This window comes from Salvelinus namaycush, unplaced genomic scaffold (assembly GCF_016432855.1).
Source record: "Salvelinus namaycush isolate Seneca unplaced genomic scaffold, SaNama_1.0 Scaffold715, whole genome shotgun sequence".
Classification (NCBI taxonomy): Eukaryota; Metazoa; Chordata; class Actinopteri; order Salmoniformes; family Salmonidae; genus Salvelinus; species Salvelinus namaycush.
In genome coordinates this window covers 100294-126208 of record NW_024061437.1, presented here as the reverse complement: position 1 = coordinate 126208, position 25915 = coordinate 100294, and the positions used below count along the sequence as shown (strand labels likewise).

Below are 25915 nucleotides of genomic sequence, written 5' to 3'. Positions count from 1 at the left end.
CAGACTTTCCACTTCCTGGTCAGGAAGTTTGTGCCAAATGAGTTCTGTTTGACTCACAGATATAATTCAAACGGTTTTAGAAACTAGAGAGTGTTTTCTATCCAATAGTAATAATAATATGCATATTGTACGAGCAAGAATTGAGTACGAGGCCGTTTGAAATGGGCACCTTTAATCAGAGCTACTCAATACTGCCCCTGCAGCCATAAAAAGTTAAGGTTAGGGGTTAAGGTTAGGGGTTAGGGTTAAAGTTAGGGGTTAAGGTTAGGGGTTGGGGTTAAGGTTAGGGGTTAAGGTTAGGGGTTAGGGTTAAAGTTAGGGGTTAAGGTTAGGGGTTGGGGTTAAGGTTAGGGGTTAAGGTTAGGGGTTGGGGTTAAGGTTAGGGGTTAAGGTTAGGGGTTAGGGTTAAGGTTAGGGGTTAGGGTTAAGGTTAGGGGTTAAGGTTAGGGGTTGGGGTTAAGGTTAGGGGTTAGGGTTAAGGTTAGGGGTTAGGGTTAAGGTTAGGGGTTAAGGTTAGGGGTTGGGGTTAGGACAGGGGACTGAGGTCTGTTACCCACAAGGGGGACAGGATGCCTTCTTCACAACAGCCCCGACGATGTGAAGCTTGGATGGGACAATGGTGTTGAACATTCAGCTACAGAACAGCATTCTCACGTCCTGTAGGTGTTCCTGTTGTCCAGGTACTGTAGGTGTTCCTGTTGTCCAGGTCCTGTAGGTGTTCCTGTTGTCCAGGTCCTGTAGGTGTTCCTGTTGTCCAGGTCCTGTAGGTGTTCCTGTTGTCCAGGTCCTGTAGGTGTTCCTGTTGTCCAGGTCCTGTAGGTGTTCCTGTTGTCCAGGTACTGTAGGTGTTCCTGTTGTCCAGGTACTGTAGGTGTTCCTGTTGTCCAGGTCCTGTAGGTGTTCCTGTTGTCCAGGTACTGTAGGTGTTCCTGTTGTCCAGGTCCTGTAGGTGTTCCTGTTGTCCAGGTACTGTAGGTGTTCCTGTTGTCCAGGTACTGTAGGTGTTCCTGTTGTCCAGGTACTGTAGGTGTTCCTGTTGTCCAGGTACTGTAGGTGTTCCTGTTGTCCAGGTACTGTAGGTGTTCCTGTTGTCCAGGTACTGTAGGCGTTCCTGTTGTCCAGGTACTGTAGGTGTTCCTGTTGTCCAGGTACTGTAGGTGTTCCTGTTGTCCAGGTACTGTAGGTGTTCCTGTTGTCCAGGTACTGTAGGTGTTCCTGTTGTCCAGGTACTGTAGGTGTTCCTGTTGTCCAGGTACTGTAGGCGTTCCTGTTGTCCAGGTACTGTAGGTGTTCCTGTTGTCCAGGTACTGTAGGTGTTCCTGTTGTCCAGGTGGGCGAGGGCAGTGTGGAGAGCTGTTGAGATTGTGTCATCTGTGGATCTGTTGGGGCGGTATGCTAATTGGAGTGGGTCCAGTGTGTCTGGGTTTATGGAGATGACGTGTGTCATAACCAGCCTCTCAAAGCTCTTCATGATTACAGATGTGAGTTCTACAGGGTGGTAGTCATTGTGACATAACCAGCCTCTCAAAGCTCTTCATGATTACAGATGTGAGTTCTACAGGGTGGTAGTCCTCTTAAAGACCTTCATGATTACAGAAGTGAGTGTTACAGGGTGGTAGTCATTGTGACATAACCAGCCTCTCAAAGCTCTTCATGATTACAGATGTGAGTTCTACAGGGTGGTAGTCATTGTGACATAACCAGCCTCTCAAAGCTCTTCATGATTACAGATGTGAGTTCTACAGGGTGGTAGTCGTTGTGGCATGAAGCCTTAGAGTTATTAGGAACAGGAATAATCCTGGTTACCTTAAAACATGTGGGGATTAACAGACTGGGATGAGGAGAGGTTGAACATTACAGACTGGGACAATGAGAGGTGTAACATTACAGACCGGGACAAGGAGAGGTGTAACATTACAGACTGGGACGAGGAGAGGTGTAACATTACAGACTGGGACAAGGAGAGGTGTAACATTACAGACTGGGACGAGGAGAGGTTGAACATTACAGACTGGGACAAGGAGAGGTTGAACATTACAGACCGGGACGAGGAGAGGTTGAACATTACAGACTGGGACAAGGAGAGGTTGAACATTACAGACTGGGACAAGGAGAGGTTGAACATTACAGACTGGGACAAGGAGAGATTGAACATTACAGACTGGGACAAGGAGAGGTTGAACATTACAGACTGGGACGAGGAGAGGTTGAACATTACAGACTGGGACAAGGAGAGGTTTAACATTACAGACTGGGACAAGGAGAGGTTGAACATTACAGACTGGGACAAGGAGAGGTGTAACATTACAGACTGGGTCAATGAGAGGTTGAACATTACAGACTGGGACAATGAGAGGTGTAACATTACAGACTGGGACAAGGAGAGGTTGAACATTACAGACTGGGACAAGGAGAGGTTGAACATTACAGACTGGGACAATGAGAGGTGTAACATTACAGACTGGGACAAGGAGAGGTTGAACATTACAGACTGGGACAAGGAGAGGTTGAACATTACAGACTGGGACAAGGAGAGGTGTAACATTACAGACTGGGACAAGGAGAGGTGTAACATTACAGACTGGGACAAGGAGAGGTTGAACATTACAGACTGGGACAAGGAGAGGTGTAACATTACAGACTGGGACAAGGAGAAGTTGAACATTACAGACTGGGACAAGGAGAGGTTGAACATTACAGACTGGGACAAGGAGAGGTTGAACATTACAGACTGGGACAAGGAGAGGTGTAACATTACAGACTGGGACAAGGAGAGGTTTAACATTACAGACTGGGACAAGGAGAGGTTGAACATTACAGACTGGGACAAGGAGAGGTTGAACATTACAGACTGGGACAAGGAGAGGTGTAACATTACAGACTGGGACAAGGAGAGGTTGAACATTACAGACTGGGACAATGAGAGGTGTAACATTACAGACTGGGACAAGGAGAGGTTGAACATTACAGACTGGGACAAGGTGAGGTTTAACATTACAGACTGGGACAAGGAGAGGTTGAACATTACAGACTGGGACAAGGAGAGGTTGAACATTACAGACTGGGACAAGGAGAGGTTGAACATTACAGACTGGGACAAGGAGAGGTTGAACATTACAGACTGGGACAAGGAGAGGTGTAACATTACAGACTGGGACGAGGAGAGGTTGAACATTACAGACTGGGACAATGGGAGGTTGAACATTACAGACTGGGACAAGGAGAGGTTGAACATTACAGACTGGGACAAGGAGAGGTTGAACATTACAGACTGGGACAAGGAGAGGTTGAACATTACAGTGAATACGCCTGCCAGCGGTTCTGCTCTGAGAACGCGCCCTGGAATAGCGTCCGGCCCCGAGGCCTTGCGTTGACCTGATTTAAGACCTTACTCACGTCGGCCTCGGAGAGAGAGATCACCCAGTCTTCTGGTTCGGCGGGGGGGGCATGTCATGCCAAATAGTGTCCCCCTCTACGTCACAATGGGATTCTATGAGTTCTAACTTCTGTTGCTAGGGCTGTTGCTAGAACATTAATAGTTTATGGAATCCCATTGTGACGTAGAGCGGGACACTATTTGGCATGACAGGCCCTCACTCACGGTACGGTGTTGCTGTCGAAGCATAAAATGATTTGAGTTTGTCTAGAAAAGAGGCACGGATGGTCACATGGCGGCTGGGTCTTCCTTTGTAATCGGTAATGGACTGTAGTCCCTGTCACATCACGGCTGGGTCTTCCTTTATAGTCCGTAATAGACTGTAGTCCCTGTCACATCACGGCTGGGTCTTCCTTTGTAATCTGTAATGGACTGTAGTCCCTGTCACATCACGGCTGGGTCTTCCTTTGTAATCTGTAATGGACTGTAGCCCCTGTCACATCACGGCTGGGTCTTCCTTTGTAATCTGTAATGGACTGTAGTCCCTGTCACATGACGGCTGGGTCTTCCTTTGTAATCTGTAATGGACTGTATCCCCTGCCACATCACAGCTGGGTCTTCCTTTGTAATCTGTAATGGACTGTATCCCCTGTCACATGACAGCTGGGTCTTCCTTTGTAATCTGTAATGGACTGTAGTCCCTGTCACATGACGGCTGGGTCTTCCTTTGTAATCCGTAATGGACTGTATCCCCTGTCACATGACGGCTGGGTCTTCCTTTGTAATCTGTAATGGACTGTAGTCCCTGTCACATCACGGCTGGGTCTTCCTTTGTAATCTGTAATGGACTGTAGTCCCTGTCACATGACGGCTGGGTCTTCCTTTGTAATCTGTAATGGACTGTAGTCCCTGTCACATCACGGCTGGGTCTTCCTTTGTAATCTGTAATGGACTGTAGTCCCTGTCACATCACGGCTGGGTCTTCCTTTGTAATCTGTAATGGACTGTAGCCCCTGTCACATCACGGCTGGGTCTTCCTTTGTAATCTGTAATGGACTGTAGTCCCTGTCACATCACGGCTGGGTCTTCCTTTGTAATCTGTAATGGACTGTAGTCCCTGCCACATCACGGCTGGGTCTTCCTTTGTAATCTGTAATGGACTGTAGCCCCTGTCACATCACGGCTGGGTCTTCCTTTGTAATCTGTAATGGACTGTAGCCCCTGCCACATCACGGCTGGGTCTTCCTTTGTAATCTGTAATGGACTGTTGCCCCTGCCACATCATGGCTGGGTCTTCCTTTGTAATCCGTAATGGACTGTAGTCCCTGCCACATCACGGCTGGGTCTTCCTTTGTAATCTGTAATGGACTGTAGCCCCTGCCACATGACGGCTGGGTCTTCCTTTGTAATCTGTAATGGACTGTAGCCCCTGCCACATGACGGCTGGGTCTTCCTTTGTAATCTGTAATGGACTGTAGCCCCTGCCACATGACGGCTGGGTCTTCCTTTGTAATCTGTAATGGACTGTAGCCCCTGTCACATCACGGCTGGGTCTTCCTTTGTAATCTGTAATGGACTGTAGCCCCTGCCACATGACGGCTGGGTCTTCCTTTGTAATCTGTAATGGACTGTAGCCCCTGTCACATGACGGCTGGGTCTTCCTTTGTAATCTGTAATGGACTGTAGCCCCTGTCACATCACGGCTGGGTCTTCCTTTGTAATCTGTAATGGACTGTAGCCCCTGCCACATCACGGCTGGGTCTTCCTTTGTAATCTGTAATGGACTGTAGCCCCTGCCACATCACGGCTGGGTCTTCCTTTGTCATCTGTAATGGACTGTAGTCCCTGTCACATGACGGCTGGGTCTTCCTTTGTAATCTGTAATGGACTGTAGTCCCTGTCACATCACGGCTGGGTCTTCCTTTGTAATCTGTAATGGACTGTAGCCCCTGTCACATCACGGCTGGGTCTTCCTTTGTAATCTGTAATGGACTGTAGTCCCTGTCACATCACGGCTGGGTCTTCCTTTGTAATCTGTAATGGACTGTAGTACCTGTCACATCACGGCTGGGTCTTCCTTTGTAATCTGTAATGGACTGTAGTACCTGTCACATCACGGCTGGGTCTTCCTTTGTAATCTGTAATGGACTGTAGTCCCTGTCACATCACGGCTGGGTCTTCCTTTGTAATCTGTAATGGACTGTAGTCCCTGTCACATCACGGCTGGGTCTTCCTTTGTAATCTGTAATGGACTGTAGTCCCTGTCACATCACGGCTGGGTCTTCCTTTGTAATCTGTAATGGACTGTAGCCCCTGTCACATCACGGCTGGGTCTTCCTTTGTAATCTGTAATGGACTGTAGTCCCTGTCACATCACGGCTGGGTCTTCCTTTGTAATCTGTAATGGACTGTAGTCCCTGCCACATCACGGCTGGGTCTTCCTTTGTAATCTGTAATGGACTGTAGCCCCTGTCACATCACGGCTGGGTCTTCCTTTGTAATCTGTAATGGACTGTAGCCCCTGCCACATCACGGCTGGGTCTTCCTTTGTAATCTGTAATGGACTGTTGCCCCTGCCACATCATGGCTGGGTCTTCCTTTGTAATCCGTAATGGACTGTAGTCCCTGCCACATCACGGCTGGGTCTTCCTTTGTAATCTGTAATGGACTGTAGCCCCTGCCACATGACGGCTGGGTCTTCCTTTGTAATCTGTAATGGACTGTAGCCCCTGCCACATGACGGCTGGGTCTTCCTTTGTAATCTGTAATGGACTGTAGCCCCTGCCACATGACGGCTGGGTCTTCCTTTGTAATCTGTAATGGACTGTAGCCCCTGTCACATCACGGCTGGGTCTTCCTTTGTAATCTGTAATGGACTGTAGCCCCTGCCACATGACGGCTGGGTCTTCCTTTGTAATCTGTAATGGACTGTAGCCCCTGTCACATGACAGCTGGGTCTTCCTTTGTAATCTGTAATGGACTGTAGCCCCTGTCACATCACGGCTGGGTCTTCCTTTGTAATCTGTAATGGACTGTAGCCCCTGCCACATCACGGCTGGGTCTTCCTTTGTAATCTGTAATGGACTGTAGCCCCTGCCACATCACGGCTGGGTCTTCCTTTGTAATCTGTAATGGACTGTAGTCCCTGCCACATCACGGCTGGGTCTTCCTTTGTAATCCGTAATGGACTGTAGTCCCTGTCACATCACGGCTGGGTCTTCCTTTGTAATCTGTAATGGACTGTAGCCCCTGTCACATCACGGCTGGGTCTTCCTTTGTAATCTGTAATGGACTGTAGTCCCTGTCACATCACGGCTGGGTCTTCCTTTGTAATCTGTAATGGACTGTAGTACCTGTCACATCACGGCTGGGTCTTCCTTTGTAATCTGTAATGGACTGTAGTACCTGTCACATCACGGCTGGGTCTTCCTTTGTCATCTGTAATGGACTGTAGTCCCTGTCACATGACGGCTGGGTCTTCCTTTGTAATCTGTAATGGACTGTAGTCCCTGTCACATGACGGCTGGGTCTTCCTTTGTAATCTGTAATGGACTGTAGTCCCTGTCACATCACGGCTGGGTCTTCCTTTGTAATCTGTAATGGACTGTAGCCCCTGTCACATCACGGCTGGGTCTTCCTTTGTAATCTGTAATGGACTGTAGTCCCTGTCACATCACGGCTGGGTCTTCCTTTGTAATCCGTAATGGACTGTAGCCCCTGCCACATCACGGCTGGGTCTTCCTTTGTAATCCGTAATGGACTGTAGCCCCTGTCACATGACAGCTGGGTCTTCCTTTGTAATCTGTAATGGACTGTAGCCCCTGCCACATCACGGCTGGGTCTTCCTTTGTAATCTGTAATGGACTGTTGCCCCTGCCACATCATGGCTGGGTCTTCCTTTGTAATCCGTAATGGACTGTAGTCCCTGCCACATCACGGCTGGGTCTTCCTTTGTAATCTGTAATGGACTGTAGCCCCTGCCACATGACGGCTGGGTCTTCCTTTGTAATCTGTAATGGACTGTAGCCCCTGCCACATGACGGCTGGGTCTTCCTTTGTAATCTGTAATGGACTGTAGCCCCTGCCACATGACGGCTGGGTCTTCCTTTGTAATCTGTAATGGACTGTAGCCCCTGTCACATCACGGCTGGGTCTTCCTTTGTAATCTGTAATGGACTGTAGCCCCTGCCACATGACGGCTGGGTCTTCCTTTGTAATCTGTAATGGACTGTAGCCCCTGCCACATGACGGCTGGGTCTTCCTTTGTAATCTGTAATGGACTGTAGCCCCTGTCACATCACGGCTGGGTCTTCCTTTGTAATCTGTAATGGACTGTAGCCCCTGCCACATCACGGCTGGGTCTTCCTTTGTAATCTGTAATGGACTGTAGCCCCTGCCACATCATGGCTGGGTCTTCCTTTGTAATCCGTAATGGACTGTAGTCCCTGCCACATCACGGCTGGGTCTTCCTTTGTAATCTGTAATGGACTGTAGTCCCTGCCACATCACGGCTGGGTCTTCCTTTGTAATCCGTAATGGACTGTAGTCCCTGTCACATCACGGCTGGGTCTTCCTTTGTAATCTGTAATGGACTGTAGCCCCTGTCACATCACGGCTGGGTCTTCCTTTGTAATCTGTAATGGACTGTAGTCCCTGTCACATCACGGCTGGGTCTTCCTTTGTCATCTGTAATGGACTGTAGCCCCTGCCACATCACGGCTGGGTCTTCCTTTGTCATCTGTAATGGACTGTAGTCCCTGTCACATCACGGCTGGGTCTTCCTTTGTAATCTGTAATGGACTGTAGCCCCTGCCACATGACGGCTGGGTCTTCCTTTGTAATCTGTAATGGACTGTAGCCCCTGCCACATCACGGCTGGGTCTTCCTTTGTAATCTGTAATGGACTGTAGCCCCTGTCACATCACGGCTGGGTCTTCCTTTGTAATCTGTAATGGACTGTAGCCCCTGCCACATCATGGCTGGGTCTTCCTTTGTAATCTGTAATGGACTGTAGCCCCTGTCACATCACGGCTGGGTCTTCCTTTGTAATCTGTAATGGACTGTAGTCCCTGTCACATCACGGCTGGGTCTTCCTTTGTAATCCATAATGGACTGTAGCCCCTGTCACATGACAGCTGGGTCTTCCTTTGTAATCTGTAATGGACTGTAGCCCCTGCCACATCACGGCTGGGTCTTCCTTTGTAATCTGTAATGGACTGTAGCCCCTGTCACATCACGGCTGGGTCTTCCTTTGTAATCTGTAATGGACTGTAGTCCCTGTCACATCACGGCTGGGTCTTCCTTTGTAATCTGTAATGGACTGTAGCCCCTGTCACATGACAGCTGGGTCTTCCTTTGTAATCCGTAATGGACTGTAGTCCCTGTCACATCACGGCTGGGTCTTCCTTTGTAATCTGTAATGGACTGTAGCCCCTGCCACATGACGGCTGGGTCTTCCTTTGTAATCTGTAATGGACTGTAGCCCCTGTCACATGACAGCTGGGTCTTCCTTTGTAATCTGTAATGGACTGTAGCCCCTGTCACATGACAGCTGGGTCTTCCTTTGTAATCTGTAATGGACTGTAGCCCCTGTCACATGACAGCTGGGTCTTCCTTTGTAATCTGTAATGGACTGTATCCCCTGTCACATCACGGCTGGGTCTTCCTTTGTAATCTGTAATGGACTGTAGCCCCTGTCACATGACAGCTGGGTCTTCCTTTGTAATCTGTAATGGACTGTAGCCCCTGTCACATGACAGCTGGGTCTTCCTTTGTAATCTGTAATGGACTGTAGCCCCTGTCACATGACAGCTGGGTCTTCCTTTGTAATCTGTAATGGACTGTATCCCCTGCCACATCACGGCTGGGTCTTCCTTTGTAATCTGTAATGGACTGTAGCCCCTGTCACATGACAGCTGGGTCTTCCTTTGTAATCTGTAATGGACTGTAGCCCCTGTCACATGACAGCTGGGTCTTCCTTTGTAATCTGTAATGGACTGTATCCCCTGTCACATCACGGCTGGGTCTTCCTTTGTAATCTGTAATGGACTGTAGCCCCTGTCACATGACGGCTGGGTCTTCCTTTGTAATCTGTAATGGACTGTAGCCCCTGTCACATGACAGCTGGGTCTTCCTTTGTAATCTGTAATGGACTGTAGCCCCTGTCACATGACAGCTGGGTCTTCCTTTGTAATCTGTAATGGACTGTAGCCCCTGTCACATGACAGCTGGGTCTTCCTTTGTAATCTGTAATGGACTGTATCCCCTGTCACATCACGGCTGGGTCTTCCTTTGTAATCTGTAATGGACTGTAGCCCCTGTCACATGACAGCTGGGTCTTCCTTTGTAATCTGTAATGGACTGTAGCCCCTGTCACATGACAGCTGGGTCTTCCTTTGTAATCTGTAATGGACTGTAGCCCCTGTCACATGACAGCTGGGTCTTCCTTTGTAATCTGTAATGGACTGTATCCCCTGCCACATCACGGCTGGGTCTTCCTTTGTAATCTGTAATGGACTGTAGCCCCTGTCACATGACAGCTGGGTCTTCCTTTGTAATCTGTAATGGACTGTAGCCCCTGTCACATGACAGCTGGGTCTTCCTTTGTAATCTGTAATGGACTGTATCCCCTGTCACATCACGGCTGGGTCTTCCTTTGTAATCTGTAATGGACTGTAGCCCCTGTCACATGACAGCTGGGTCTTCCTTTGTAATCTGTAATGGACTGTAGCCCCTGTCACATGACAGCTGGGTCTTCCTTTGTAATCTGTAATGGACTGTATCCCCTGTCACATCACGGCTGGGTCTTCCTTTGTAATCTGTAATGGACTGTAGCCCCTGCCACATCACGGCTGGGTCTTCCTTTGTAATCCGTAATGGACTGTAGTCCCTGTCACATGACGGCTGGGTCTTCCTTTGTAATCTGTAATGGACTGTAGCCCCTGCCACATGACGGCTGGGTCTTCCTTTGTAATCTGTAATGGACTGTAGCCCCTGTCACATGACGGCTGGGTCTTCCTTTGTAATCTGTAATGGACTGTAGTCCCAGTCACATGCCGCGGGCGGCGGAGCCTGTGTAGTATGAGTCCACCTTAATCCTATAATGTCCTTTTGCTCTTTTGATGACTCTGAGGAGGTCGTAGAGGGACTTCGTATGTATGTGTGTGTGTGTGTGTGTGTGTGTGTGTGTGTGTGTGTGTGTGTGTGTGTGTGTGTGTGTGTGTGTGTGTGTGTGTGTGTGTGTGTGTGTGTGTGTGTGTGTGTGTGTGTGTGTGTGTGTGTGTGTGTTCGTGCGTGTGTGTCTGGACAGAGAGGATCAAATGGATTCCTTTAAAAGCTAGTTAGTTGCAGATCAACATGTTGCTGTCCTTTAACAGCTAGTTAGTTGCAGGTCAACATGTTGCTGTCCTTTAAAAGCTAGTTAGTTGCAGATCAACATGTTGCTGTCCTTTAAAAGCTAGTTAGTTGCAGATCAACATGTTGCTGTCCTTTAACAGCTAGTTAGTTGCAGGTCAACATGTTGCTGTCCTTTAAAAGCTAGTTAGTTGCAGATCAACATGTTGCTGTCCTTTAGTAGCTAGTTAGTTGCAGGTCAACATGTTGCTGTCCTTTAATAGCTAGTTAGTTGCAGGTCAACATGTTGCTGTCCTTTAACAGCTAGTTAGTTGCAGGTCAACATGTTGCTGTCCTTTAATAGCTAGTTAGTTGCAGGTCAACATGTTGCTGTCCTTTAACAGCTAGTTAGTTGCAGGTCAACATGTTGCTGTCCTTTAATAGCTAGTTAGTTGCAGGTCAACATGTTGCTGTCCTTTAATAGCTAGTTAGTTGCAGGTCAACATGTTGCTGTCCTTTAATAGCTAGTTAGTTGCAGGTCAACATGTTGCTGTCCTTTAACAGCTAGTTAGTTGCAGGTCAACATGTTGCTGTCCTTTAACAGCTAGTTAGTTGCAGATCAACATGTTGCTGTCCTTTAACAGCTAGTTAGTTGCAGATCAACATGTTGCTGTCATCATTAGTTACACCCTGTAGAAGGATGAATCATGATAGCTCCATTTAGTTCCAGGTTACCCGTCGGCCCTGTAAGTACTACTGGGTTAACTTCTCTGCAATGGAGCGTTGTTTTAATATGTCATCCTACAGATGACACTGTGATACATAGACTGACTTTTGGAATGATTATGCATCATGTCTCTTGTTCCCGCCCCCCTTTTTCAGTGCTGGAGTGGGCCGGACTGGTTGTTTCATCGTGATTGACGCCATGGTGGAGCGAATCAAACACGAGAAGACAGTTGACATCTACGGTCACGTGACCCTCATGAGGTAAATGGGGAGATCTCTCATCCAACAAGCGTTCATTTTCAGAACGTTGAACCAATTACCACTGTAGGGACCATGTAGGAACAGACACATATTTTTTACAGATACACATCATTTTTTACAGACACATATAATTTTTTACAGATACACATCATTTTTTACAGACACATATCATTTTTTACAGATACACATCATTTTTTACAGACACACATCATTTTTTACAGACACATATAATTTTTTACAGATACACATCATTTTTTACAGATACACATCATTTTTTACAGATACATATCATTTTTTACAGATACATATCATTTTTTACAGATACACATCATTTTTTACAGACACATATCATTTTTTACAGATACACATCATTTTTTACAGATACACATTATTTTTTACAGATACATATCATTTTTTACAGATACATATCATTTTTTACAGATACATATCATTTTTTACAGACACATATCATTTTTTGCAGACACATCATTTTTTACAGACACAAATTATCATTAAATTAACCCTGACTGAAACGTTCAACTTTTAGGTCCCAGCGGAACTACATGGTGCAGACTGAGGATCAGTACGCCTTTATTCACGACGCGCTGCTGGAAGCCGTCGCCTGCGGCAACACCGAGGTTCCGGCGCGAAACCTTCACGCCTACATCCAGAGACTGACCCAGATAGAACCGGCGGAGAACGTCACGGGCACGGAACTGGAGTTCAAGGTACGTTGTCAAGGTTCTAGGGTTCTGTGAAGCTGTTCTAGGAAAATAAAGTCGTGTCTGTGAGATCCAGGGCCGGCGTACCTCCTTGCCCGGGTTCAAATCAAATATTTAAATATTGATCATTTATTTTGACCGAGACATGCGACAACAGCAAAGACTCATCAATCTCAGATAAAGTGTCCGAGCGAGCAAAACAGCACCTCTCTGTCTCAGTATGTGTAGACCATGTATCTGATGCTGTCTGGACAGTGAAACAGCACCTCTCTGTCTCAGTATGTGTAGACCATGTATCTGATGCTGTCTGGACAGTGAAACAGCACCTCTCTGTCTCAGTATGTGTAGACCGTGTATCTGATGCTGTCTGGACAGTGAAACAGCACCTCTCTGTCTCTCTACATGTAGACCATGTATCTGATGCTGTCTGGTCAGTGAAACAGCACCTCTCTGTCTCAGTATGTGTAGACCATGTATCTGATGCTGTCTGGACAGTGAAACAGCACCTCTCTGTCTCAGTATGTGTAGACCATGTATCTGATGCTGTCTGGACAGTGAAACAGCACCTCTCTGTCTCAGTATGTGTAGACCATGTATCTGATGCTGTCTGGACAGTGAAACAGCACCTCTCTGTCTCAGTATGTGTAGACCATGTATCTGATGCTGTCTGGACAGTGAAACAGCACCTCTCTGTCTCAGTATGTGTAGACCATGTATCTGATGCTGTCTGGACAGTGAAACAGCTCCCCTCTGTCTCAGTATGTGTAGACCATGTATCTGATGCTGTCTGGACAGTGAAACAGCACCTCTCTGTCTCAGTTTGTGTAGACCATGTATCTGATGCTGTCTGGTCAGTGAAACAGCACCTCTCTGTCTCAGTATGTGTAGACCATGTATCTGATGCTGTCTGGACAGTGAAACAGCACCTCTCTGTCTCAGTATGTGTAGACCATGTATCTGATGCTGTCTGGACAGTGAAACAGCACCTCTCTGTCTCAGTATGTGTAGACCATGTATCTGATGCTGTCTGGACAGTGAAACAGCACCTCTCTGTCTCAGTATGTGTAGACCATGTATCTGATGCTGTCTGGACAGTGAAACAGCTCCTCTCTATCTCAGTATGTGTAGACCATGTATCTGATGCTGTCTGGACAGTGAAACAGCACCTCTCTGTCTCAGTATGTGTAGACCATGTATCTGATGCTGTCTGGACAGTGAAACAGCACCTCTCTATCTCAGTATGTGTAGACCATGTATCTGATGCTGTCTGGACAGTGAAACAGCACCTCTCTGTCTCAGTATGTGTAGACCATGTATCTGATGCTGTCTGGACAGTGAAACAGCACCTCTCTGTCTCAGTATGTGTAGACCATGTATCTGATGCTGTCTGGACAGTGAAACAGCGCCCCCTCTGTCTCAGTATGTGTAGACCATGTATCTGATGCTGTCTGGACAGTGAAACAGCGCCCCCTCTGTCTCAGTATGTGTAGACCATGTATCTGATGCTGTGTGGACAAGAAGGGTATAACATGTTAACGTACGTGACATGTCGTACTATTTTCTTGGCCAGATGAAAACATCATGACTGGTTGTGTTCATGTCACATTAAAAGGTCATCCATTTCTCCAATTAAATGACGTGTCTTTACTATAAAAACCTATAAAGAAACGTGGAGGACATAGGGGGTCCCGTGAACAAAACGTGTCCCCTTGTGGAAATGAGGGGGGAGGGGGTCAGACTACATCAACGGCAGCTTCATAGACGGATACAGGTGAGGAGGGAGGGGGTCAGACTACATCAACGGCAGCTTCATAGACGGATACAGGTGAGGAGGGAGGGGGTCAGACTACATCAACGGCAGTCCAACTGATTCCCTTCTGACTGCTGGCCCTGGTGAGATCTCAGTGTTCCATTGACTTCCTGTAGTTTCCTCTCTGTCCTTCTCTAATGAGCTGTTGTTCTTTCTCACCCGAGTCAAGCAACGGTCAGACTGTGTGTGTGTGTGTGTGTGTGTGTGTGTGTGTGTGTGTGTGTGTGTGTGTGTGTGTGTGTGTGTGTGTGTGTGTGTGTGTGTGTGTGTGTGTGTGTGTGTGTGTGTGTGTGTGTGTGTGTGTGTGTTTGGGGTTTCGCTGACGCAGGATAAACTCTGGTTCACGTGTGTGTCGAGACAGCCAGGGAGCTGTCTTCTCTTCTTCCTCCCCCCTCCACCCCCCCTTCCTCCTCCTTCCCCTCTCTTCTCCCCCTCTCCTCTCTTCTTCCTCCCCCCTCCACCCCCCCTTCCTCCTCCTTCCCCTCTCTTCTCCCCCTCTCCTCTCTTCTTCCTCCTCCCTCCACCCTCCCGCTTCCTCCTCCTCCCCCTCTCTTCCTCCTCCTCCCCCTCTCCCCCCTCTCCCCCTGTTTGTTAGACTCTGTGCAAACTGAACTGTATAGCGGTCATGCTCTGTTCTACTATGTCATGATATAATTCATTATGTCATGTGATATTTTCTTATGAATTGTTAAGCCATATCTTATCTTGTTATAACACACTATGTCATGACATATCACGTCCCATAGCATCTAGCCAATGATAGGGTCCAGCTTAAATATTAAGTCATGCACTGTTCTGTTCTGCTGTGTCATTCTATGTCACATTATTACATGATGTGTAGCTATGTCACATTATAACACCCTATGTCACTACCCTCCCCTTCATAGTTCTTGACCAGTGTGAAGGCCCTCATACTTCCCTTCTCCTCGCACGTCATATCTTTTGATACAATATGTAATGCTATGTCACATTATAACACCCTATGTCACCACCCTCCCCTTCATAGTTCTTGACCAGTGTGAAGGCTCACACTTCCCTTTTCCTCGCACGTCATATCTTATGATACAATATGTAATGCTATGTCACACTATAACACCCTATGTCATCTCCCTCCCCCTCCATAGCGGTTGGCCAGTGCGAAGGCCCACACCTCCAGGTTTGTGAGTGCCAACCTGCCGTGTAACAAGTTCAAGAACCGTCTGGTGAACATCATGCCCTATGAGTCCACCAGGGTCTGTCTGCAGCCAATCAGAGGAGTGGAGGGGTCAGACTACATCAACGGCAGCTTCATAGACGGATACAGGTGAGGAGGGAGGGGGTCAGACTACATCAACGGCAGCTTCATAGACGGATACAGGTGAGGAGGGAGGGGGTCAGACTACGTCAACGGCAGTTTCATAGACGGATACAGGTGAGGAGGGAGGGGGTCAGACTACGTCAACGGCAGCTTCATAGATGGATACAGGTGAGGGGGGAGGGGGTCAGACTACGTCAACGGCAGCTTCATAGACGGATACAGGTGAGGGGGGAGGGTCTTACAGTAGCAGGCAACTTTAAACGATCAAAGACACACATTTCTTTCGAAAACAGCAGACATTTATTTGAAATTGTCTATTGATTGACAAAAACATTTGTATAGGACATATAAGAGAGGTTAGAAATAGTTATTGTAATACAATGCTTCTCAAACCTCTCCTCTGGGACTCCATCAGTACCATAGAGATACTATTATAGATAAACCTCTCCTCAGGGACTCCCAGATGTTTCAGCATGTTGTTATAGCCCTGAACTATCTCACCTGATTTACCTAGTCCAGGACTTGATGATTAGTTGACAAGTTGAATCAGGGGGGTCCTGAGGAGAGGTTTGGAGCGGCTGGGGGTCCTGAGGAGAGGTTTGGAACGGCTGGGAGTCATGAGGAGAGGTTTGGAACGGCTGGGGGTCCTGAGGAGAGGTTTGGAACGGCTGGGGGTCCTGAGGAGAGGTTTGGAACGGCTGGGGGTCCTGAGGAGAGGTTTGGTACAGCTGGGAGTCATGAGGAGAGGTTTGGAACGGCTGGGGGTCCTGAAGAGAGGTTGGGAACGGCTGGGGGTCCTGAGGAGAGGTTTGGAACGGCTGGGGGTCCTGAGGAGAGGTTTAGAACGGCTGGGGGTCCTGAGGAGAGGTTGGGAACGGCTGGGGGTCCTGAGGAGAGGTTTGGAACGGCTGGGAGTCCTGAGGAGAGGTTTGGAGCAGCTGGGGGTCCTGAGGAGAGGTTTGGAACGGCTGGGAGTCCTGAGGAGCGGTTTGGAACAGCTGGGGGTCCTGAGGAGAGGTTTGGAACGGCTGGGAGTCCTGAGGAGAGGTTTGGTACAGCTGGGGGTCCTGAGGAGAGGTTTGGAGAAGCTGGGAGTCCTGAGGAGAGGTTTGGAACGGCTGGGAGTCCTGAGGAGAGCTTTGGAATGGCTGGGGGTCCTGAGGAGAGGTTTGGAGAAGCTGGGGGTCCTGAGGAGAGGTTTGGAACGGCTGGGGGTTCTGAGGAGAGGTTTAGAATGGCTGGGGGTCCTGAGGAGAGGTTGGGAACGGCTGGGGGTCCTGAGGAGAGGTTGGGAACGGCTGGGGGTCCTGAGGAGAGGTTTGGAACAGCTGGGGGTCCTGAGGAGAGGTTTGGAACAGCTGGGGGTCCTGAGGAGAGGTTTGGTACAGCTGGGGGTTCTGAGGAGAGGTTTGGTACAGCTGGGGGTTCTGAGGAGAGGGTTGGACTGGCTGGGGGTTCTGAGGAGAGGGTTGGACTGTCTGGGGGTTCTGAGGAGAGGGTTGGACTGGCTGGGGGTTCTGAGGAGAGGGTAGAGAACCACTGTTGTTATAGATGAACAATTCTATCCAAAAGTAAGATAAGAAACAGACAAAGCAAAACCAAAACTCAACATACAATATTAAAATAATATTAAAATGTGGCCTGGGGTGGAACACAACAGCACCGCCTGGAGTTTGTTAAACGACATTGGAACTGGGGTGGAACACAACAGCACCGCCTGGAGTTTGTTAAACGGCATTGGAACTGGGGTGGAACACAACAGCACCGCCTGGAGTTTGTTAAACGGCATTGGAACTGGGGTGGAACACAGCAGCACCGCCTGGAGTTTGTTAAACGGCATTGGAACTGGGGTGGAACACAGCAGCACCGCCTGGAGTTTGTTAAACGGCATTGGAACTGGGGTGGAACACAGCAGCACCGCCTGGAGTTTGTTAAACGGCATTGGAACTTGGATTGGAACCGGTGCTATTTATTTATTTATTTAACTAGGCAAGGGGGAGAGAAAGAGAAGGAGATAGGGGAGAGGGGGATGAAGAGAGAAGGAGATAGGTGAGAGGGGGAGAGAGAGAGAAGGAGTTGGTGGAGAGGGGGATAATGTAGATCCATCTGAATGAGTGTAACATCTAGCTAACAGAGCAAGTGAAATGGAGGCTGCTTTCAGCAGTTTGTTGTCGCAGTGTGTCTGACAGTGTGTTTACACTAGGAAGCGGCATTGAAACGGTGAAACATCGGAAGCCATTCATTTTCAACGGAAGGACAGAGAGAGAAGCGGAGGGGGCAGTGGGGACTGTTAAGAGATGTGAGCATGGGCAAGGCAGCTGAACAGGGCAGCTGAATAGGGCAGCTGAACAAGGCAGCTGAACAAGGCAGCTGAACAGGGCAGCTGAACAGGGCAGCTGAACAGGGCAGCTGAACAAGGCAGCTGAACAGGGCAGCTGAACAGGGCAGCTGAACAAGGCAGCTGAACAGGGCAGCTGAACAGGGCAGCTGAACAAGGCAGCTGAACAAGGCAGCTGAACAGGGCAGCTGAACATGGCAGCTGAACAAGGCAGCTGAACAGGGCAGCTGAACAGAGCAGCTGAATAAGGCAGCTGAACAGGGCAGCTGAACAGGGCAGCTGAACAAGGCAGCTGGACAGGGCAGCTAAACAAGGCAGCTGAACAGGGCAGCTGAACAAGGCAGCTGAACAAGGCAGCTGAACAGGGCAGCTGAACAGAGCAGCTGAACAGGGCAGCTGAACAGGGCAGCTGAACAGAGCAGCTGAACAGAGCAGCTGAACAAGGCAGCTGAACAGGGCAGCTGAACAAGGCAGCTGAACAAGGCAGCTGAACAGGGCAGCTGAACAAGGCATCTGAACAGGGCAGCTGAACAGGGCAGCTGAACAGGGCAGCTGAACAGAGCAGATGAACAAGGCAGCTGAACAGGGCAGCTGAACAAGGCAACTGAACAGGGCAGCTGAACAAGGCAGCTGAACAAGGCAGCTGAACAGGGCAGCTGAACAAGGCATCTGAACAAGGCAGCTGAACAGGGCAGCTAAACAAGGCAGCTGAACAGGGCAGCTGAACAAGGCAGCTGAACAAGGCAGCTGAACAGGGCAGCTGAACAGGGCAGCTGAACAGAGCAGCTGAACAAGGCAGCTGAACAGGGCAGCTGAACAGGGCAGCTGAACAGGGCAGCTGAACAAGGCAGCTGAACAGGGCAGCTGAACAGGGCAGCTGAACAGAGCAGCTGAACAAGGCAGCTGAACAGGGCAGCTGAACAGGGCAGCTGAACAAGGCAGCTGGACAGGGCAGCTAAACAAGGCAGCTGAACAGGGCAGCTGAACAGGGCAGCTGAACAGAGCAGCTGAACAGGGCAGCTGAACAGGGCAGCTGAACAGAGCAGCTGAACAAGGCAGCTGAACAGGGCAGCTGAACAAGGCAGCTGAACAAGGCAGCTGAACAAGGCAGCTGAACAGGGCAGCTGAACAAGGCATCTGAACAGGGCAGCTGAACAGGGCAGCTGAACGGGGCAGCTGAACAGAGCAGATGAACAAGGCAGCTGAACAGGGCAGCTGAACAGGGCAACTGAACAGGGCACCTGAACAAGGCAGCTAAACAAGGCAGCTGAACAGGGCAGCTGAACAGGGCAGCTGAACAAGGCAGCTGAACAGGGCAGCTGAACAGGGCAGCTGAACAAGGCAGCTGAACAGGGCAGCTGAACAGGGCAGCTGAACAGGGCAGCTGAACAGGGCAGCTGAACAAGGCAGCTGAACAGGGCAGCTGAACAGGGCAGCTGAACAGAGCAGCTGAACAAGGCAGCTGAACAGGGCAGCTGAACAGGGCAGCTGAACAAGGCAGCTGGACAGGGCAGCTAAACAAGGCAGCTGAACAGGGCAGCTGAACAAGGCAGCTGAACAGGGCAGCTGAACAGGGCAGCTGAACAAGGCAGCTGAACAGGGCAGCTGAACAGGGCAGCTGAACAAGGCAGCTGAACAAGGCAGCTGGACAGGGCAGCTGAACAGGGCAGGACTAAAATTGGGAAAAACTGAACTTGATTAAAATCCTCCGCGACCAATCGTAGCTCACCATAGCTTCCATCCCCTACTGGATTGGCTGACAGCGGCTGTTGATACGTAGCACTACCTAGCATGCTTGTTAGCACCCACATGAGGGCAAGGCTAGTGTAAACGTCCGCTGAGCCTTAGCCCAGTAACAGACCAGTTAACACAAGACAATAATGATGCCCTCAAATATTCATCAACGTGGGGGGGGGGGGGGTCAACCCACCAGCAGTCAGCGTTTACTATGTATCAAACTTGATCATAGTAATGCTCCCTAAATGGCACCCTATTCCCTATGTAGTGCACTACTTTTGACCAGGGCCCTATAGAGAAGTAGGGAGCCACTTGGAACAGAGCCATAGAAATGAGGTCTAACAGGTTCTAGAGCTTCAGTGTTGTCAGACACGGTGACATTTAACCATGACTTTGACACGGTGAACTGAACTAAATCCCACTGTTTTCCACAGTGGTGTGTAACTTAATACACACCACTGTAACAGATAGACTGAAGGATAGAACACACTGAAACGTAACGGGAGAATTAATAGAGGTGTGAAGACACGTGTTTCCAACAGAAATCAGAGACCGGACAGATTTTTGATTCTAATTTACGGGCAACGTGTTGGATCGCAGTAAAAAATAGTTTGACGTCAGCAAACTCTGTCATTTTGTGCTGCAACACTGATAATAACTGTGGCCGTTAATGGTCGGCGCCACACTCTCTGAGGTTATGCACGAAATGAAGGAGCGTGGCTTTAAAACAGGAAGAAACATGGTATGTGACTAATGAGGATGTGTTTTATTGTGGTTCTGGTCTTACCCTGCTTGTCCCGTCGTTCATACGGAGAGTCACTGCATCGACCTGCTTCCGTTGCCGTCTTCCTGTTTTCTGAAACGACCTTCTGTCTGAGGTACAGGTGACTACGTCATCGCACCGTGGCAAGAGGCTGGGCCAGGTGCATTCCAGGCCCCACTACATTACAGACATTTCATTGCATGAAACCATGTCACGTCATTGACTGTGCAGTCTGGCATCAGATTGCTGTAGCAGATGATGTGGTTAGCTGATATGTTTAAACACCTGTCCAGGTGTTGTGAGAGCTGGCAGATGTCTGTAATGTAGTCATCCTGGAACGCACCCTATCCAGGTGTTGTGAGAGCTGGCAGATGTCTGTAATGTAGTCATCCTGGAACGCACCCTATCCAGGTGTAGTGAGATCTGGCAGGGGTCTGTAATGTAGTCATCCTGGAACGCACCCTATCCAGGTGTTGTGAGAGCTGGCAGGGGTTTGTAATGTAGTCATCCTGGAACGCACCCTATCCAGGTGTTGTGAGAGCTGGCAGGCGTCTGTAATGTAGTCATCCTGGAACGCACCCTATCCATATGTTGTGAGAGCTGGCAGGCGTCTGTAATGTTGTCATCCTGGAACGCAACCTATCCAGGTGTTGTGAGAGCTGGCAGGTGTCTGTAATGTAGTCATCCTGGAACGCACCCTATCCAGGTGTAGTGAGATCTGGCAGGGGTCTGTAATGTAGTCATCCTGGAACGCACCCTATCCAGGTGTTGTGAGAGCTGGCAGGTGTCTGTAATATAGTCATCCTGGAACGCACCCTATCCAGGTGTTGTGAGAGCTGGCAGGGGTCTGTAATGTAGTCATCCTGGAACACACCCTATCCAGGTGTTGTGAGATCTGGCAGGGGTCTGTAATGTAGTCATCCTGGAACGCACCCTATCCAGGTGTTGTGAGAGCTGGCAGGTGTCTGTAATATAGTCATCCTGGAACGCACCCTATCCAGGTGTTGTGAGAGCTGGCAGGTGTCTGTAATATAGTCATCCTGGAACACACCCTATCCAGGTGTTGTGAGAGCTAGCAGATGTCTGTAATGTAGTCATCCTGGAACGCACCCTATCCAGGTGTTGTGAGAGCTGGCAGGTGTCTGTAATGTAGTCATCCTCTAACATTATTAAAATAATTCCAAACAAACATTTATTTTAATTTTTTTTAGTTTATATACATATTTTCTGGAGATATATATTAAAAAAAGGGTAGATACAGTTTTTGAAATAGATGTACAATTATATCCATTTTTTAACAACAAGGGGAGTAAGTATCGTACATAGAGATTACAATCAAAAGACTCTCCCCGCCCCAACAAGCAAAATAATACCCAACATGCAATATTTAAATAATATTCAAACAAAACCCAACATTCCTGTTAGTCCACTGACAATTTTTTATATATTTTATATTTAACCGTTATTTAACCAGGCGAGTCAGTTAAAAACAAATTATTATTTACAATGACTACCTGCAGTCCTATATATACAGGTGATAACATTTTATAAAAATACAATGATTACAAAGGCATGAAAAAATATCCCTTTCACACACAGACCAAAATAGCCCCCGTGGTTTAACAGTACCCCCACCCCTCCCAATTGGCCAGTGATATGTATAAAAGGGGTATACCTCCCAAAATATATTTACTTAACTAGGCAAGTCGGATAATTAACAACAAATTATTATTTACAATGACGGCCAAACCCGGACGTCGCTGGACCAATTGTGCACCTCCCTATGGGACTCCCAACCACAGCCTGGAATCGAACCAGGGTCTTTAGTGACGTCTCTAGCACTGAGAGGCAGTGACTTAGACCGCTGCGCCACTCGGGAATGGTCACTAAGGGCTTGTATGAACATTGCCTCCGATTTTGTTTACAGGTCGCATACCACATCGTCTGTCTGAAATGGGTATAAAGAAACATTTAGTCAAATGATTTCTTGACTAAATCTCCTCTGCTGACATTGTATCTGAGATTCGTTCTCCTTGATTAGCTGGTCTGGTAGGATCCACAACTACCAGGGACAGCAGTGAAATCAGAAAGATCCATATTAAAATCCACACCGTGAAATAACTCAGAGTCCATCTCCCAAACCACGTGGCGCACATTGCCCCCAGTGTTGCCCCCAGTCTCCCTGCCTTCCCATAGCTGCTACTGCTGCGTCTCAGAGCAGCGGACAGAGCCACCCCTGCAGCTGCCGCCGGACCAAACAGAGCCCCCATAGTGCCCCAGTGCCCCAGGATTGACTGGGACTTCAAGGCTGCTAGTATCCCTGTTCCTATGCCTGCCGCTGCCCTCAGTTTGACGGCTCCCTTACCGAACTGAACCGACACCCCTGCTGCCAACGCAGCCGTAAAAGGAGACACGACAATAAAGATGACTTTCACCGCCATTTCTACAGTGTATTGGTACATAGTCAGGATGTCAGTCAGTCCTCCAATGGCTGTTTCCAAGAGGAATCCCACACCTCCGCATATAGCAGAGGTCCCCATCAGAACCACTGTTACGACCGCAGCCACCTCCGTAGCGTCCGGCTCAGTCTCCCCAGCCTTCCTGATTGCCATGGAGGCAGCGAGGCACAGTATTCCTCCTACTACCATGGGCAGAAACAACATCAGGAACATTCCTATCAAGAGGGTCAGGAAGGTGATGAGCCCTTTGTCTGCCTCTGATTCTCCCTTGTTAATGTCTTCCGGCGGAGGCCCCAGGCCACCGAGTTCTGCTGCCATTGTGGAGGATAGTAGGTAACCTCCGGGTACGCCAGAGATGAAGCCCAGCACCGCCGCTCCTACAGCCTTCCAGATATCTATCAGGAGAGGGGGAGGAAGGGAGGGGTGGAAAGAGAGAGAGACAGAGAGAGACAGAGAGAGAGAGAGAGAGAGAGAGACAGAGAGAGAGAGAGAGAGAGAGAGAGAGAGAGAGAGAGAGAGAGAGAGAGAGAGAGAGAGAGAGAGAGACACACACACACAGAGAGAGAGACACACACACAGAGAGAGAGAGAGAGAGAGACACAGAGAGAGAGAGAGAGAGAGAGAGACAGAGAGAGACAGACAGACAGAGAGAGAGACAGAGACAGACAGAGAGAGAGAGACAGAGAGAACAGGGGTGGGGGAAAGAGGGGTAGAGAGCAGACCTGGGTTCAAATATGATTTCAAATATCTCAGTTACTTTCACATACATTTGAAGTATGTATTCGGATATCTTATTTGAAAAGAAAAGTAGTTAAATACTTATACAAGTAGTATAAATACACTTGGAAAGTATTAGAACAATGCCAAAAACACAGGCTCAAATACTCTCCCGTGCATTTAACCCAGGTATTTGAAATAAGTATTTGAAAATACTTTTAAAATACAATTTGGTTGACTATACTGAAATAAATGTACTTGTTTTGGGCTGTGGATTTGAAAATACTCAAAAACACAGAAAAAAAGTATTTTAAATACTAGATACTCTTATACATATATATTAACCAGGTCTGGTGGAGGGGGTGGGGGAGGGGTTGGGGGAGGGAGAGAGAGAGGTGGGGGGGGTGAGAGGAGGAGAAAATAGATACATGTTTATTAAGAAGCCAATCAACATGAGTTTAGTATACAACTAGCATGACACGTTCCTAACAAATAACCAAGGTGTCTGATAGGACAGCCTGAGACATGGTAGGAAGGTTTCTGACAGGACAGCCTGAGACATGGTAGGAAGGTTTCTGACAGGACAGCCTGAGAGATGGTAGGAAGGTTTCTGACAGGACAGCCTGAGGCATGGTAGGAAGGTTTCTGACAGGACAGCCTGAGACATGATAGGAAGGTTTCTGACAGGACAGCCTGAGACATGGTAGGAAGGTTTCTGACAGGACAGCCTGAGACATGGTAGGACGGTTTCTGACAGGACAGTCTGAGACATGGTAGGAAGGTTTCTGACAGGACAGCCTGAGACATGGTAGGACGGTTTCTGACAGGACAGTCTGAGACATGGTAGGAAGGTGTCTGACAGGACAGTCTGAGACATGGTAGGATGGTGTCTGACAGGACAGCCTGAGACATGGTAGGATGGTGTCTGACAGGACGGCCTGAGACATGGTAGGACGGTTTCTGACAGGACAGTCTGAGACATGGTAGGAAGGTGTCTGACAGGACAGTCTGAGACATGGTAGGAAGGTTTCTGACAGGACAGTCTGAGAGATGGTAGGAAGGTGTCTGACAGGACAGCCTGAGACATGGTAGGAAGGTGTCTGACAGGACAGCCTGAGACATGGTAGGAAGGTTTCTGACAGGACAGCCTGAGACATGGTAGGACGGTTTCTGACAGGACAGCCTGAAAGATGGTAGGACGGTTTCTGACAGGACAGTCTGAGACATGGTAGGAAGGTTTCTGACAGGACAGTCTGAGACATGGTAGGAAGGTTTCTGACAGGTCAGTCTGAGACATGGTAGGAAGGTGTCTGACAGGACAGTCTGAGACATGGTAGGAAGGTTTCGGACTGGTTAGCCTAAGAGATGGTAGTAAAGAACACTTTTACTACAATAAACTGAAAGGTAATGTTACAGCTAGCTGTCTGTCTGGCATCAGTGTCAGGGCTCGTTTCAATGTTACTGCTAGCTGTTTGGTCTGGCATCAGTGTCAGGGCTTCTTTTAATGTTACAGCTAGCTGTCTGTCTGGCATCAGCATCAGGGCTCGCTTTAATGTTACCGCTAGCTGTCTGTCTGGCATCAGTGTCAGGGCTCGTTTTAATGTTACCGCTAGCTATGTGGTCTGGCATCAGCATCAGGGCTCGTTTTAATGTTACAGCTAGCTGTCTGGTCTGGCATCAGTGTCAGGGCTCGTTTTAATGTTACAGCTAGCTGTCTGTCTGGCATCAGTGTCAGGGCTCCTTTTAATGTTACCGCTAGCTATGTGGTCTGGCATCAGCGTCTGGGCTCGTTTTAATGTTACCGCTAGCTATGTGGTCTGGCATCAGTGTCAGGGCTCGTTTTAATGTTACCGCTAGCTATCTGGTCTGGCATCAGCGTCTGGGCTCGTTTTAATGTTACCGCTAGCTATGTGGTCTGGCATCAGTGTCAGGGCTCGTTTTAATGTTACCGCTAGCTATGTGGTCTGGCATCAGTGTCAGGGCTCGTTTTAATGTTACCGCTAGCTATCTGGTCTGGCATCAGCATCAGGGCTCGTTTTAGTCTAGTAGTTCACCAGTCATGGTTCCTAAACTCCGTCAGTCAGACACAGAAACCTGGTGTCATCATAATAACCTCTAATACAACAACTGTCTCATCACCACGGGCTGTTGACAACCAGTGTTCAACACATTTAACTTGATCCAGAACCTTTGACACAATTAATGAACTGAAAGAGAGAGAGAGAGAGAGAGAGAGACAGAGAGAGAGAGACAGAGAGAGAGAGAGAGAGAGAGACAGAGAGAGAGAGAGAGAGAGAGAGAGAGAGAGAGAGAGAGAGAGAGAGAGAGACAGAGAGAGAGAGAGAGAGAGAGAGAGAGAGAGAGAGAGACAGAGAGA

At 48.6% G+C, this 25915-nt stretch overlaps 1 protein-coding gene across 1 annotated transcript in view; it reads left to right on the top strand.

Annotated features, from left to right (window-relative positions):
• Positions 1–11590: 11590 nt before the first annotated feature.
• The window catches only part of ptprda (protein tyrosine phosphatase receptor type Da), a gene marked incomplete at its 5' end in the record, with an annotated part of 79991 nt that continues 65666 nt past the window's right edge, over positions 11591–25915 (top strand). The window contains 3 exon segments of the mRNA XM_038987396.1: positions 11591–11695; positions 12243–12423; positions 15352–15530. Of these exon segments, the coding sequence (XP_038843324.1) occupies positions 11591–11695; positions 12243–12423; positions 15352–15530 (465 nt within the window).